The sequence below is a fragment of the Ursus maritimus genome, unplaced genomic scaffold (genome assembly GCF_017311325.1).
Source record: "Ursus maritimus isolate PB19 unplaced genomic scaffold, ASM1731132v1 scaffold_23, whole genome shotgun sequence".
NCBI lineage: Eukaryota > Metazoa > Chordata > Mammalia > Carnivora > Ursidae > Ursus > Ursus maritimus.
Genome location: NW_024424786.1, coordinates 28,591,452 through 28,606,524, shown reverse-complemented (window position 1 = coordinate 28,606,524; position 15,073 = coordinate 28,591,452). Strand labels below are relative to the sequence as shown.

General features: G+C 57.4%; 1 protein-coding gene across 2 annotated transcripts in view; it reads right to left on the bottom strand.

Annotated features, from left to right (window-relative positions):
- Positions 1-15,073, bottom strand: part of TSPAN18 (tetraspanin 18) — a 148,075-nt gene that overhangs the window by 14,750 nt on the left and 118,252 nt on the right. Inside the window, exons 3-5 of one of the 2 annotated variants that reach the window (XM_008701046.2) lie at positions 12,912-12,994; positions 5,150-5,222; positions 2,480-2,674 (exon numbers count right to left, since the gene is read on the bottom strand). In XM_008701046.2, the coding sequence (XP_008699268.1) occupies positions 2,480-2,674; positions 5,150-5,212 (258 nt within the window). In that variant the 5' untranslated portion in view covers positions 5,213-5,222; positions 12,912-12,994. Of the gene's footprint in view, positions 1-2,479; positions 3,047-5,149; positions 5,223-12,911; positions 12,995-15,073 lie in introns of those variants that run through there. The other variant, XM_008701045.2, reaches the window with a different exon arrangement.

Genomic DNA, 15,073 nt, shown 5'->3' with positions numbered 1-15,073 from the left:
GGCCCTGGGGTTTCAGCCTCAGAGCAGGGGTGGGTGCTCCCCCACCCTAACCCTCCCTATCTGCTGAGGTGGCCAAAGGCACTCCCTCTTGGTCCTGTTTGTGACAAGTCTTTCCTTCCTCCCCGGAAGGTTGAGGAACAGGGGTGTCAGGCTTCTCGAGGGACCTCGGCGGCCACCAGGGGTGAGACTTGGTGCCTCTCTGTGGCTGGAACCACCACACGGCCAGGCCAGGTCAGAAGAGAGAAGTGGTTCTTCTTATTTTTTAGGTCATGAATCTTTTTGGAAACCTTCCAGAAGCTGTGCCATCTCTCCCCAGAGACCTACATGTTCACACAACACACACACACTAACACACAAGGCCCTAATGTAATATTTTGCACATAATTTTAGGTGAATTTCAGACATGTGAGTCCATTTTAGGTCTGAGACACAGGGGACCTGGGTCCAAGAGTCCCCTGCCTGTGACTGACACTGAGACCTCAGGCTAATCGGTGCTGGGCTTCAGAGAGGGGAGGAGAGGGGAGGAATGGGAGGAGAGGGAGAAGGGGGAGGGGAAAGGACACAGGGGAAGTAGGGAGAGAGGGGCAGAGGCTAGGAGATCTCAGGAGTGGGATAAGGAAAGGCAGCAGGAATAGAAGCAAGAGATAGGAGGCGGAGGGACAGAGGCAGAGAAAGAGCAAGAAAAGAAAGAGATGAACGTGGGTAGGCCTCCTAGATCGCGAGACTAACGGAGAGAAAAGGGAGGAAGGAGAAGGTGGCAGAAGAGGGGGTAGAAGGGGATACTTTAAGGTTCTAAGGGCTAGGCCCTGGCCATAGCCTGGCCATGGCCTGGACTCAGAGGTGGGGGTGGGGGGCTGGGGCGAACCTCAGCTGGTCCCCGGGTCTTGGTCTTCTCCACAGGGATGGAGGTACCCATCCAATGGCAGGCTCAGAGGCTGCCAGTTTGTGGGGAGGGCTTTCTAGGCCCCCAGCCTGCTCCCAGCCCAGCGCCCTGGCCTGGCCTCTTATCTTGGCTTCAGGGATGAGACCTGGGTGGGGGGGCTGAGGCTAGGGGGGAAAAGAGGGGTTGGCGTGACCTGGGACTCCTATCCCAGCTCCTTTTAAAGTCCCCATGGGCTCCCAAGCCTGCGTTGGCCCCAGCTGGCACTGTAGAGGGACTTCCGCCAGGGGGCGCCCGCAGGTTTCTTTGTTTCTCTCCAAAGGCAAAGTTTGCAGCGTTCGGGCTGCTTAAGGCCAAAAGGGACCCCGGGCTCCTGAGTCACACATTTCACAGCTGATTTCACTTCCTGTCTGGGATTTGGGCAATCTCACCATGACACGAATGGGGCCCGTACAGTCTGTTCTAATCTGGGAAGGAGGCATGGTGCCCGATCTCTACCTCCCAAAGCCACAGGAGCAGACGCATTGCAAGGAAGCTCTCCCGCTAACCAGGGCATGCCTCCCGGATTGCCTAACTCCAGACCCCGCCACCCTCTCACCCGCGAAGAGCATTTGCACGTTGACCGAGCCACACACATTTGCCTAAGCACGGCTGTCTTTACCTTGCCCTATAGCGGGACTGGGCTCCAACTAGAAGCTCTCCAGCCCTGGGCCCACACAGGACCTCGCTGGGGCCGGAGACCCATCCACCGAGGCCAGGAAAGTAGGCAGAGGCCAAAGGACCCAGTCGCGGGAAAATGGAAGGTCAGAGAAACAGAGCATCGACTGCTGGCCTCATTCGGCACCAACCTACAGCTAAGCTGCCCCTTGTTTAACAAGCAGAGACACTAAAGCTCAGGGAGGCTAAGAAACTAGCCCAAAGTCACATCATTAGTTAGGGGACAGAGCAGGGCGCACGCTGAAACCCAGGCCTGCCCACTGTCCGCTCGCCCGCCTGGGCCTCCCGGCCTCCCACGGGCCTGTCCACCAGGGAGGGGACGGCCGCTCGGCCCTCATGCATCTTCAGCGCCTGGTGACCTATGTGGCCCGCAGTAGCCGCTCAAACACTATTACTTTAATGAAGAAAGTGATTTCAGAGATCACATCACCTCTATTTTAAAACTGGAAACTCAAACAGTGAGTGGTTATCTAATAGGGACCCTCTGTTTTTTTTTTGTTTTTTTTTTTGTTTGTTTGTTTGTTTTTTTACCAAGGAGTCACACATTTGAGTTCTTGGAAGAAGGCACGTAGAAAAGCATCATGGTCAATGCTCTCAGCGGACGATGCCTTGGCTGTTCAGACCTGGAGGCCAAGGGCGCTCTCCACCTGAGGACGGCCCACCCACACAGCAGACACGGGCCCAGGGCAAGCAGCAGGCTCCGGAAGCTGGGGCCGCAGGGGCAAGTGGAACAGGTTGGTGGCCTTCCCACTCCTGGAGGACAGCCTAGCTAGCTGGCTTGGCCCTGGGTGTGACCTCTGAGTTCCCCGCAGGGTAGACACAGGGTCCCCCACACTCTGCCCCCGGGGCACCCATGGGTGGGGTGGGGATGGGGCTACTCACGAACAGCAGCAGACACTTGTTCTCACGGACGGCCCCGCAGCAGCCCAGGAAGCCGAGCAGAAAAAGCAGGCCGCCCATGGCCAGGAGGATGTAGGCGCCCGTGATAAGCAGGGGGTTGGCGGCCACGATCTCCCGGAAGCCGGTGGGGTCCACCATGACCCAGATGCCGATGCCCAGCAGGCAGGCCCCGCCCAGCTGCTCCCAGGGCCGGTCAGGGGTGCAGAGAAGAAAGAGGCAGACAGGGAGGTTAGACACTCCACACGCACACCGTTCCTCTGAGCAGGGCGCCCAGGGTGGAGCCGGGGAGCCCCGGGGAACCCCAGAGAACCGGGCAGAAACCCATTTGCTACACAAACCAGTGTCCCAGCAACACTTTCCATGGTTTTGCATTTTCCTGGTTACCCAGACCTTTAGGGCGTCCTCCAAACCCAATCTCTGATCCGCACCCCATCGCGGGCTGCCGAGGACCTTGTCACATAGAGTTTATTTGCCACTTTTATAGTCTCCTTAAATGTCAGAGCTGCAGGACAAGGAGGTCACTAGTCCGACCCCCTGGTTCCACACTGAACCCCAGAGGGGGCCATGCCTTGCTAAAGGTCACATGCAGGTTCACGGCAGAGTCAGGGTTAAATCCCCAAGTCCACGCACACACTCTGGGGCTTGTGCTGTGCCTGTACCGTGTTAGGGGCCGGGAAAACGTGGACAAAAACCATCCGCTTTGCCCTCAACATGAGCCCTCATCAGCATGGGCTCACTGCTCTCAAACCAGCTCCTCTCCTTGTTCATGCCTTCGTGTCCACGGCCCATCTCTCCGGGCCTTACTCATCTTTGGAGAGAGGTAGCTTCGTCCAGAGAAATGGCTGTGCCGCTTGTCAGCTGTGTGACCTTGGGTAAGTGGCTTAACCCCTCTGAGCCTTAGCTTCCTCGTGGGTAAAGAAGATAAATTCCCCTCTGCCCTCCCAAGGTGTCCCCAAGGAAGAAAGGACAGAGTGGATAGGAATGTGCTTAGCAAGTTTCGGTAAATATCCGTTCCATTTCCCTTGGGGACAGACAAGGACTGGAAGCAGATCTGTTACAGGAGGACAGTTTGGCTTCATCAGGTTTTGAATGGGGTCAAGTGTCTGAAATTTCTGTGTGGTGGGAGGACCAGAAGTCCCCCAGAGGTCCCCCAGAAGTCCCCCAGAGGTGCAGGCCAGCAATGCCAGGCTGTGGCTAAGAGCAAGCTGGTGAGCTCTGGTGTGGCTGAGGGGTCTGCAAGCCGGCGGGCAGAGCTGCACGGCCTGGGGCTCGGCACAGGAGACAATATTCTTAGGTACAGGGGTCGGGGCAGGGGAGCGGCGGGGAGGCCGGAAGGACCCAGCATTGGGCGGCGAGAGAGGGAAGGCCAACAGGGACTGCTGATGACAGAGTCCCCACGGTCGCCCTGTGCTGAGCACTGTCTTTCTCCTCCGTCCCTTACAAAAGCTCTGGTAACAGCTGCCTCCTTCCTCATTGCTCTTAAGGTTTTGGGGTTCAACGATTGTGTGCTGAGGGCTGCTTCGAGGGCACAGACTGAGCTGCCCAAGGGGATGCAGCCCCGTTTCGGGTGGGGACACTGAGGTTGCCCGGGGCCTCCCGGCTAGGAAGTTGGGTCGGGAATTCACGTCTGGAGGCTCCCTGCTCTTCAGGATTATGGGCAAGGGAGGGACCCCAGGAGAGTTGCTGGAATGCATTAAAAAATAGATGGAGAGAGAAAAGAGAGACAGACAGAGCCAGTCTTGACCAGAAAGGGACCTCTCTTTCACAGTGACCCTGTCCTGGAGGGCATCAGTGGACTTCCACTCACCCACGTCTTGGCTGCACTAAGGTCAAAGGTTGAGGTGGGCTCCAGAGAGCTGGGGGCGGGGGGGGCTCAAGACGCCAAGAGTGTGGCTCTGTCCCTGGGAGAGGCCTGAGCAGAGCCTGGGGCGGGGTGCTGCCAGCAGGTGGGCTGGGCTGCAGGGCGCTGGGCTGACCCCCTGGGCGCTCAGGGCCTCTGTGCTTTCAAGTACAGAATCCACAGGCTAGATGCGGAGGGAGCTAAGCTAGCGAATGCTGGCACATTCCAGGCACTTCCTAAACTAATCTTGCTTAATTTTCAAGAAACCTGTTGAGGTAGGTAATGAGGGGATGAAGATACTGAGGTTCAGAGAGGTGAAATGTGTTTCTAATCACAGAGCTGGTGAGATGCAGAGCCCTCTTGAACCCAGGGTGCTCCCAGCCCCGGAGAGGTTTCGGATTACATCAGCTGGTCACAGCAGTTCAGCCCAGGGGGCTCCGAGGCCTGCAACTGCCCTGGGGATCGGGGTCAGTGGGGCTCTCTCTGCTGCCCTCTTCTCCATCCCCTCCTTCTCCCGGACCCTCCACCAGGCAGCCAGGATGAAGGCCCCCACCCTTTGTGAGAGGGCCTGAACTGTCCCAGGGTCTGTACAACACATCTCTCCTGTGACCATGGGCTCTTTGGAGTGGGGCGGGCACCACTGGGGGCCTCTCATCTGGGAAATTCTGGCTGGCCTGGTAGATTTGCTTCTGGCCCTGGCCCCTGTCCTGCCCTCAGGACTCAGCCCAGTATGACTACATCGAAGCCACAGTCTGTTCTGCACACCCAGCAGAGGCCTAGGGAGACCCCAGGAACGTTCCGGCAATACTTACAAAGATGAAGAAATTGAAAACAAACATCAGATACTTCATGCAGCTCAGACAGTCGCCTTCCATGGTGTTCTGCCTACAAAAGAGCAGCCCCTCAGTCTCCCTGATGGGGGACCCCACCCAGAAAGAACCTCGCCCTGCGCCTGGCCCTCCCCCTTCCCCCACGGGGGGTTCCGCATGGTCAGCCCTGCCCTTGCAGCCGGTGGAGGAAGAGGGAGACTGGTAACAATTTCCTCTCTTGGAGGGTAGCTCTTTACCTTGCGGGGCCAGAGTTAGAGGAGTGAGAACCCGGGGAAGCAAACCTGCCCGGCTCAAGCCCAGTTCTACCATTCATCTGCTGTGTGGCCCTGGGCGAATCACTCCACCTCTCTGAATCTTGCTCTTTCCAACCCGAGGAAGGAGATTAAAAACAGAAGCTTCCTCCCGGCAGTACCGTGAGGATTCACGGAAATAACGCGGGAATGTGCTTAGCACGACGTCCGGCGGTGGCAGGTGCTCAACAGGGCTGCCTCGGGACAGTGCTTGACTGCAGAGGTGAGCCTTCCATTTGTCAGAAGAGCCGCCAGGCTCAGAGGCTTCAGGAACTTGCCAAGGTCACGGAGCAGGATCAGAATCCAGGCCTCACGCCAGAATTCCTGCCGCCCCACACGCCCTCCAGCCCGCAGGATGGCGCAGAGCTGTTCCAGGGTGCCAGTGGAGGGGTGTCACAGGGGAAAAGGGGTACGGGCACCCCTTCCTGAGGCCAAACCCTCCCCATGCCCTATCTCCATCATGAGACCCACGGCAGCCCACCTACCTAAGGAGCCTTCCCCGTCTCTACCTAAAATGCCCCTGGTAGCGAGTCACTGAATGCAATTCTGTTCAGCCTGCATTTAGTGTGCACTGACTGTGTGCCAGGCACTGGGGCTTGAAACGAATAAGATGCAGGCCTTCCGCATCCCCGGGGGAAGCCGACAGCATCTGCTCTCGCGAGTCAGACGTCAAGCTCACGGTCACGTCCATATTCAGGAGTCAATATTGCCATACTTTCTTCCTGATGGCCCCGGGGAGCGACATGGGGCGGGGGTCAGAGGTTTCCACAGGTGAGGAAACCAGGTTCATGATGAAAATAGCCTGGTCAACCTCTCCCAGCTGCTAAGGGGCATGGCTGCAGCTCCGCCTGGCCTGAGTCCCTCTGCAGGTGACCCTAGCAGGAGGTCTGCGCTTCCGTGACAGGACGTGGTGCAAAGGGTCCTAGGAATATGTGTTGGACGTGGTCGAAGGTAGGGAAGGTGGCGCTTTGTTACTTTGCACGGTTACCCATCCTCCTTCCGGAGAGAGCTGGGCTCCCTTTGCCTGACCCCCAAAGTAAGCTGAAAAGTCCTGCCTTCCATGGTCGCTGCCAGAATTACTATGATTCATCGTCATCGCTGTAGTCCCCGTTTGGGGAGCCCCTGTTGTGTGGTAATACTGTGCCCAGTGCTTCCCATCTATTATCTCATTTAATTCTTGTAACAACCAATGAGGTACAGGCACTTGTCACCGCAAGTTTTCACGGCAGTCTCCCAAGGTGTGTGTGATTATCGGAGAGATTAAGGGATGTGCCCAAGGCCACACAGTGTGCAGGAGGCAGTGCTAAGGTCTAACACCAAAGCCCATGCATGGTGTTTGGCACACAGTGGGTACTCAGCAAATCTGCCCCCTCCCCACCCCAAACCATAGCCCGATGCCCTCCCCAGCAAGGAAGGCCTCACAGGCTAAGGAACAAAGGGCCCAGGGCAATGCTCACGTCCCGCACTCCAGGCTCATCCCACTGGGTGATGGCGGGACCAGCATCGTGTGACATTTTGGTTGAGGCTAGAGGGTTTTAAAAGTGCATTTGAATCCGTGCAGAGAGAAGCACAGTCAGCCCGCTGCTGGGGAAGGGCGTGCAGGAAAGGCTGCTGCCTGTCATTGCCTCTTCTTGTGGTTTTAGCCAGTGTGCCAAGCGTCTGACCTTGGCTGGGCAGTGGCCATGGCACCACGCGGGCACCTGGGAGCCATGAGGAAGGTACTGGGTCGGGCAGGCAAGGGCTCTGGGGCCCGAGGGCTTCCCTCCTCACAGGGCCTGGTTCCTGCTGGCTGCTCTGCTCGGCCGTCTGTGCCCGATTGAAGCCAGAGCTGAGCAGGGGACACCCCGGCGGGGCCCAGAACGTCCAAGCCATGTGTGCTTTCTTATCTTATTGGGTGGCAGAAACCAACGCATCAGGCCACACAGTGACGACCCCAAGGCCGCTCCAAGGGAAAATCAGGGAGTGACCCTGCACCAAGGCTCCAGGCTCAAAGCTTTTGTCCTTCTGAAAGCGCCTGGCCCAAGGGCTCTTCTCAGATTGGGTGAGAGAAGGGGAACACAGGGTTCCTGGGGTCACCTGGCTGGTCTCCACCCCTGGGAATAACAAATGGAGCAGGTGCAGGGCTCCAGCCTCGGCACTAGACATGTATTAACTCACAACCACCTATGAGATAAGCACAATCATCATCCCAATTTTCTAGAGAAGGAAACTGAGGCAGAGAGAGGCTAGGCGACTTGCCCAAGGTTGCAGCTGGTGAGCGGTGAAGCCAAGAATGAACCCAGGTGGCCTAATTTGGAAGAATGAAGGATTGTATGTGTGTGTGTGTGTGTGTGTGTGTGTGTGTGTGTGTGTGTGTGTGATTCTTCTTTCCTTCACTGAGTTGTGGCCTGAGTTCAGGAACTGTCATCTGCCTCCAAAGCTAGAATCTGATGACACCATCCACTCCATCTCAGGGATCTTTCAAGCACCTCCAGCCTTGGTCCTGCTCCTGGCCTCCTCCTCTCTCACCCAGATGTAGCCTCAGCCCTGGCCTGGTCTCCCTACATCCAGCCACTCCCCTTCCAGCCAGTGCCCCCAGAGAGGCCTTTCCACAAGGCACATCCAGCCACATCATGCCCCTGCTGACCGCCTGGGCTCCACAGGAGACCAGCTCCTGCCTAACTGTGGACTGCAAGGGCCTCCAAGACTCCCACGGCCACTCCTCTACCCCATCGCCAACATCAAAGGACAGTCCCCGGAGCTCACTTAGTGTCTCCACTCGTGCTGATCCCCTCTGCCCGAACTGCCTTTCCACCTCCTCCCGTCCCACCTAATTCCTGTTCACCGCCCAAGGCATCACCTCCTTCCCTGACACCCCCTATCCCGTCCCTGCCTTCCCAAGAGCTCTCATGGCCTCTGCTGGTCTCCACCACTGCCCCCGCCACATTGTGTAGCATTACGTCATCCGCCAGTGTTCCGGTGAGCTCCCGGACGCGTGGGATGGCAGCTGTGCCCTCCTCCTGGGACATAGCAGGGACTGGCATGTGGTCTGGACCGCATAAAACCCGCCACAGAGCAAATGTTCATTCAACAGCACGGGCAGGAAGCCTGGTGGGAGGCTAAGGGCTTTGCCTGCATCACGTCTTTGTGTCCTCACCCCCAGCTGTTAGAAAGAGGGGGCCGGAGGGTCCACATAAGCAGGGCGGCTCCCAACTTCCTCCTTTCCTCTCTCCGCCGTGCCTTCTCCAGAGTGAGGACAGTCCCCACGTGACTCCTTCTGATGCCCCATTTGCCTGTCTTTCTCTCCAGATCTTCTTGACGCCAGAGAGCCCAGAGCTGCCCTGGATAGGCAGGATCAAGAGGACCTGTCCCTTCCTTTGTCCCGGGACCCATCCTCCCGGTGGGCAGTGGGAGGGCTGAGATTTGGTGCAGACCCCCAGGTCTGGCCAGACAGCTGTTTAACCAGCCTGTCTTCTGATTGGCCCCTGCCAGTCTTGACCCTCATTCTTGACCCTCATCCCGTGGGTCATCTTTGTCCGCTCCCTCAGCCCTCAGCCCGGCTCTCTGCCTGCAGAGCAGCTCCCCGGGATGCCATCTCCAGGCCCACCTGCCAGCCATGTCCCTCCTCTACCTCTGGCCTTCTAGAAGCAGCATCTCATCTGCATCTAAACACAGAGGTTCTGAGCACAGGCTCTGGAGTCGAACACACCTGGGGCTCCAGTCCCAGCTCTTCATCTTTCTACCGCTATGTCTTTGGTAAGTGACCGAACTTCTGGAAGCCTCAGTTTCCTCGTCTGCAAGAATGGGCACTGAGGGCCCACATCGTGGCATGCGGTGAGAAGTCAGTGCCCGCACTGGCCTGGAGCGGGGTGGACAGCTCTCACCATGGCCACACCAACTTGGCAGGTGTCCGGGCCTCCCTGGGCTGCTGCTCGCCCTGAGCTCAGGACCCAGGACAGTGCCCTGAACCCTGGGCGCTGCATTCCGACCCTCTCTCCCTTCGGTACCAGGGTGACTCAACTCCACACGTCTGCTGAGACTCAGCGCTCTTTGGAAACAGAGAAGAGGGAAGGAAAGAATATTTATTCAGCACTGACCCCTTGCCAGCCACATGCCAGCTCCACATGCCTACCCTGACTCTTTCAATGATTCCCATGAAGTGGGAAGCACTGTCCATTTTACAGATGAGGACACTGAGGCTCAGGGAAATGAAGCGACCTGCACAACATGCCAGGGCTTATAAGTATGCCACTCAGCCCACTCCAGACCCTGTGCTCCTCCGGGCCTAGGGACAGCTTTCAGGTAGAGAAAAGGGCAGCAGGAGCACTGGACTGGGAGTCCAGAGCCCCAGTCTCCTGCTCTCCGAGTCACCTCCTCTCTCTGGCCTCAGCATCTTCCTCTGCAAAACGATGGAGCAGTTGGAGGACATGTCAGTTCCCTCCATCAGGCTTGAACTGGATGGGCCTTTGGAGGGCAGAAGGGACAGCCCCATTAAGATGCTAGAAGTCTGCGGGAGGCCGGGCTCTAGCGGCCCCCTCCTTGGCCCACCTAGGCAAAGCTGCTCTCCAGGGCGGGATCTGGCTTCAGCTGGCTCTGGCTTTGTAGCAATTAAGGGGCATAATAAATATGGCAGCCCATAAACAGGCTACCTGTATTTATTACGGACCACATTCGTTACAGATTATATCTAATGGGTAGCTTGTGGTGTGCCGGGCTCCCAGACATATGCAGTAAAAGGAGCGTGTCTCCTGGGAAGAGCCTCTGACAACCTCAAAGGTGAGACGGGTAGAAAAATAAGATGATGGTAGCCAGAGGGCGGAGGGAGATCCAGAGGCGCAGGTCCAGCTCCAGGGCGAGGGGTTTGAGCAGAGAGGGGGCGTTGGTGCCTGACCAAGGATGGGATCCCAGCCCCGCCAGGCTCAGCTGGTGGACAAGTTCCTAAACTGCATGCATCTGAGTTTCCTTGTATTTAAAATTAGTATAAAAATAATGCTTTCTGCATAATGCATGGAAAATACGAAGCTCAGGGCTTGGGACACGGAGGCTGACACTAGCAACAGCTAGTAACAGCGGGCGGATCTTAAATTCTTACCAGGTGCGAAGGAACACGCACAATCTCACTTCTCATAAAGTTCCAGGGTAGCAATAACGTCATCTCCACTTATCAGGCCAAGGAATTGAGGCTCAGAGAGGTACCATCACTCATCCCAGGTCACACAGCACAGAAGTGCCTGAGCCAGGATTTGAACCCAGGTCTGTCTGCATCTGGAGCCACAATTCTTCAGCATCATTTTCGATTAAGTGCTAATTCCCTCGCCCCGTTCAAACATCGTCCTCCAAAATGCAGGCCTGTCTTCCTATCTCCTCTGTCACCTCATTTATCCCTGTTCAGGGCTATCAGCCTTCTGGGCCATCATCCACCCCCAGGCTGAAGTCACAAGACGGACACCTGCCAGCTCCACCTGCAACCACACGTTTCCGAGTGTGGGACACACCCACTTAGCCAACTGGCCGGACAAGAGGGACAGACCAGGGAACCCCCAATCCCTGCCTGGACCTGGCTGAGAGCTCCACTCACCACAGAGCCTTTTGGAAGTTAAGCGAATGACAGCCCAGTCCCGTAATTTACCTCAAAAAGAGGGTGGGGACAGTCTCTGGAAGGTGGGCTGAGAAGAATCTTGAGACTATGCGGTCCGAGGGCTTCACTGTTTCTCAGACATAATGTTCAAAGGCACTTGGGAAGGAGAAACAGAGGTCTCTCTGCTGAAGGGAAATGAACACTCTCTCTAGGGCATGGGCTGAAAGGCCCACTGAGGTTTCCCCCATCCCTGGACTCGACGGGATCCAGAGGAGAGAGCATTAGTGTGGGTGGGGGTGGCCGGATCAGACGGGGCCTGGTCCTTCCACTTTCCAGCCTCATGACCTTGGACAGACACACAGCTTCCCTGGGCCTGCTAAATGGGGACAGGAATGCTGACCTTCTCAGGCAATCGTGTGGACTGAAGACTGAACAGGAATAGACGCAGGGTCCCTCACGCCACGCCTGGCCCACGCGGCTCCATCCCTTCTTCCCTCCCTGTGGCCCCACTATTGGTGGCTCCTCTCCCCTACTCTCCTGGACACCATCACACTGGCCAAGTTCCCCGCATCAGGAGAGGGGAGGGGTCTGATGCAGGGGATTTCTGAGTGGGGAGAGTGGTCCTCAAATGGGGTTCCCTGAGACTGGCAATCTCCTAAAGCTATTTTCAGGATTGCGAATAACACCTCAGAAATCATCCACTCACCGCTGGCTGGCCCACGGAGCAAGTATCTTGGGTTTTGGGGGCAATTAAAGTACCCCAGGGTGGGGACCCTGTTTCTTGGATTATTCAGAAGTTCTAACCGCTAGGCTTATACGACTTGGCAGTACAAAAACTCAAGAGAGACACGAACGTAGACTTAGGAAGTGACTTGGTAAAGACAGCACTGTTTGATGGATAAGAGCCTTTAAATCTTGGGGCCCAGAGGGATGAAATGTGGAAGTCGACATCGCAGGCAGACCTGACTTCATGTGAGTTCAACTCCCCACGTGCGTGGGGGAAGCGTGCAGGGGAGCTGGCTAGGTGCTGCGTTTCCCGCTGCCCTTCCATGCAGGGGTCTGCCCCAGGGTGAGCCTGGGGGTGGGGGGGCCTGCTGCCCTGGATCTCACGGTCTCAAGGCTCCTGTCGTGGTGCCTGTCATGGTGTCCTGGCCAAGCGACGGCTCTGGGCTCACACACGGGCGTGTTATCGCACAATGTGACCCCCAGATGCAAGCGACTGTTTCTCGAGCAACAAACCCAGTGGGTTCAGAGCTTGAAGGGGATTGAAGTGACACTTTTCTCTGATGCCACTGTTTGTGTCACCCCTGGTTTGGAAGCCGGTGCTTGGGTTATCTATGTCCCCGGTCACGAGCAGGCAGGGCAGCACTGACCTGCTGGATCCCCTTCACTTTGGAAACGAGAAAACAGGCTGAGAAATGGAGAGGGGGCGAGGCCAAGTCATCCAACCAGTTAGTGATGGATGTGAGCCGAGCGCCCTGGTCTCGAAGGCCAGGTCAGGGCCCTGGGACCACACGCCGGGCTGGGTCTTGTGCCTGTTTATGCCGGAAGCACGCGTCTTCCCTTGTTGGCACGCATGCTTCATCAAGGCGGGGGCTTGTTTCATTCACTGCCTTATTCCTAGTGTCCACGGCAGTGCCTGGCACACAGTGGGTCCTCAAGTCATAGGTCTGAATGAAGGAATAGTGGGAAAAGAGCAACAGAGACAGAGAACAGTGCAAATTTTGCGAATCAGAGAAATAAAGACCGGTCAGGACGAGAGGGAAAGCCGGAGAAAGACGGACAGCAGGCAGTGATGTGGGCCAAGACAGACAGAGAACTGAGGACGAGGCTGGGCGGTGTCAGGGGACAGGGTAGAGGTGCACAGGGAGAGGGGGGTCGATTGCTGACTTGTTACCTGGGCGGCTCTTCAGGTGTCAGCAGGACAGAATCTTCTAGTCACAGGGGCGCTTGTATATTCTTTTATTGGCCCAGCTTGTCCTAGAAGGAGAAAATATTCAATTACTATAGGAAGTCAATAAGGAGCAGCCACGTTCAAGAAGCTGTTTATGAAAACCTGCCCTAAGGACGCACACAGGGCAGGCCTTGCTAATCTGGGTCCATTAGCGCTAATGAAAAGCTCTCAGCCTCTGGGCCCACTCCAGCTGGGGAGGCCTGCCCGGGGTGCCTGCCCTTGGCCCAGATGGCAGCTCCTGGGTCCTCCCAGGAGCGGTGCGGGGAGCCACAGCTTTAAGAGACTCTCAGTTCCAGGCACAGGCTTTGTGCTGACACACCGCATGCGGCTGATGAACTGAGAGGAGGCAGCGGGCGTGGTGACCCACACACCTGGATGTCCCCTGGATGTCCCCTGGGCATCTGCGGGGAGGCCTCCGTAGAGAGTGCCAGCAGGGACGTGTTCTTCAAACCCCCCTGCCCCAGAAATCCTGACTCCCAAGGGAGAGATTGGATGCCGGAAAAGGTTGCTTCGCCTCACAGAAGGATTTGCCAGAAGGCTTCTGTAAGGAGCCAGATCCCAGCGGTGGAAATGAGGGCTTGCTTTCAGTCGTTCTGCCACACCTGTGGGGAATCCGATGGCTGGGTCCTGTGCAAGGAGGACCTGGATAAGGGAGGCCGTGGAGCTTGGGTCGCAGGGGGCATTCTCATGGGGAGGAAGGGGGAAACCTGGGAGTCGCAGGTGCCGGCTGAGATTGCTTCCCGTCCCTGTCGGTGGAGGCGTGGTGGCTGAAAGACTCCTCTCCATCCACGCCGGCATCTGCTTATGAGACGCGGACAGAGCACCTACTGTGTGCTGGGCGCCGTGCTAGGGAGCGGGGTGCTCACCCTCGCAGTCAGGGGGCGTTTTGGGGATGGAGACAGCGGTAGGCTTGCCGTTTGTATCAGGTGGTGGAGGAGATTGGAGGAGACGAAGAAAGGGGTGACGATAGGGCTGGGGACCTGCAGGAAGGAGGACTAACTGTCCACGGGTGTAACTCCTCTGCAGGCAGTGGGGGGCTTCTCGGGGAAGAGGCGGCACAGGGGAGCAAGTCTTGAGGAAGGGTGGAGGCGAGGCTGGGCAGGTGGAAAGGCAGAAGCAGGGCCCTCCCTCCTGAGAGCTCACTGAGACCCTAGAGCCTAAACACACACACACACACACACACACACACACACACACACACACGCACGCGCGGCAGGCTCGCCAACTGCCTGCCTCTGGATCAGCAGAGCAGAGCTTTGGGCTACACGCTCACACGTGAGTTCCCCGAGTGCTTACGACCCCTGGAAGCAGGGATCACGGGGGCGCGGCCATGTACAAAGAGGAAGCCAAGCCCCGCGGGGCAATGCTTGTCCAGCATCACACAGCTAGGACGCCTGGGAGCCTGAGTGCAAACCCAGAATCAGGATCAGAACTAGCTCTGAGAGAAAGCGCTTGATCCGCCCGAGCGTGATTGTACTGAATCCTCACGGCAGTCCTGCTGGGCGGGCTATTGGCCCATTTTACAGAAGGAAACCGAGACTGACAGATGTAAGTCTGAGCTGAGCATCCTCCTGTGATCCCAGGAGATTCCTGGCAAGGCGTCGCAGTAGCCGTACTGGGGGTCAGGATGGGGAGGGGGGCAGAAGCCCAGCCCCATCTGGCCTAAACAGTGATCAATCCCCTGAAATCGGCCCTCGGGCTGAGGGGAGGTTCTGTGCACTCTGGCCTCTACCAGGCAGGACACGACCAGCAGGGTGGGCATGAGGGGGTGGCGGAGGGGCAGGGAGAAGCCCCCTGGGTCCAATCAAGGTCCAAGAAGCTTTGGCTGGAACTTTGTCCAGGGCGGGAGGAAGCCAACTCAGGCTCCTTTCTAGAGTTAGGGTCTCTGTGGCCTTAGGGAGGGGAGCCCCACTTCTAGTTCAGGGGCTGTACCCCACACCTAGCCCAGGGCTCAGGGAAGCAGGGAGGAGTCAGATTTCTCCTAACCCTGTTTCTCCCCTGCCCCATCCCTGCCCTGCCTAGCATCTCAGGCTGGCAGTTGTCCCAAGGGTGAGGGGACTCATCTTCCTCTGGACATTGAGGCCCAGGTGGCACACAAGGGCCCA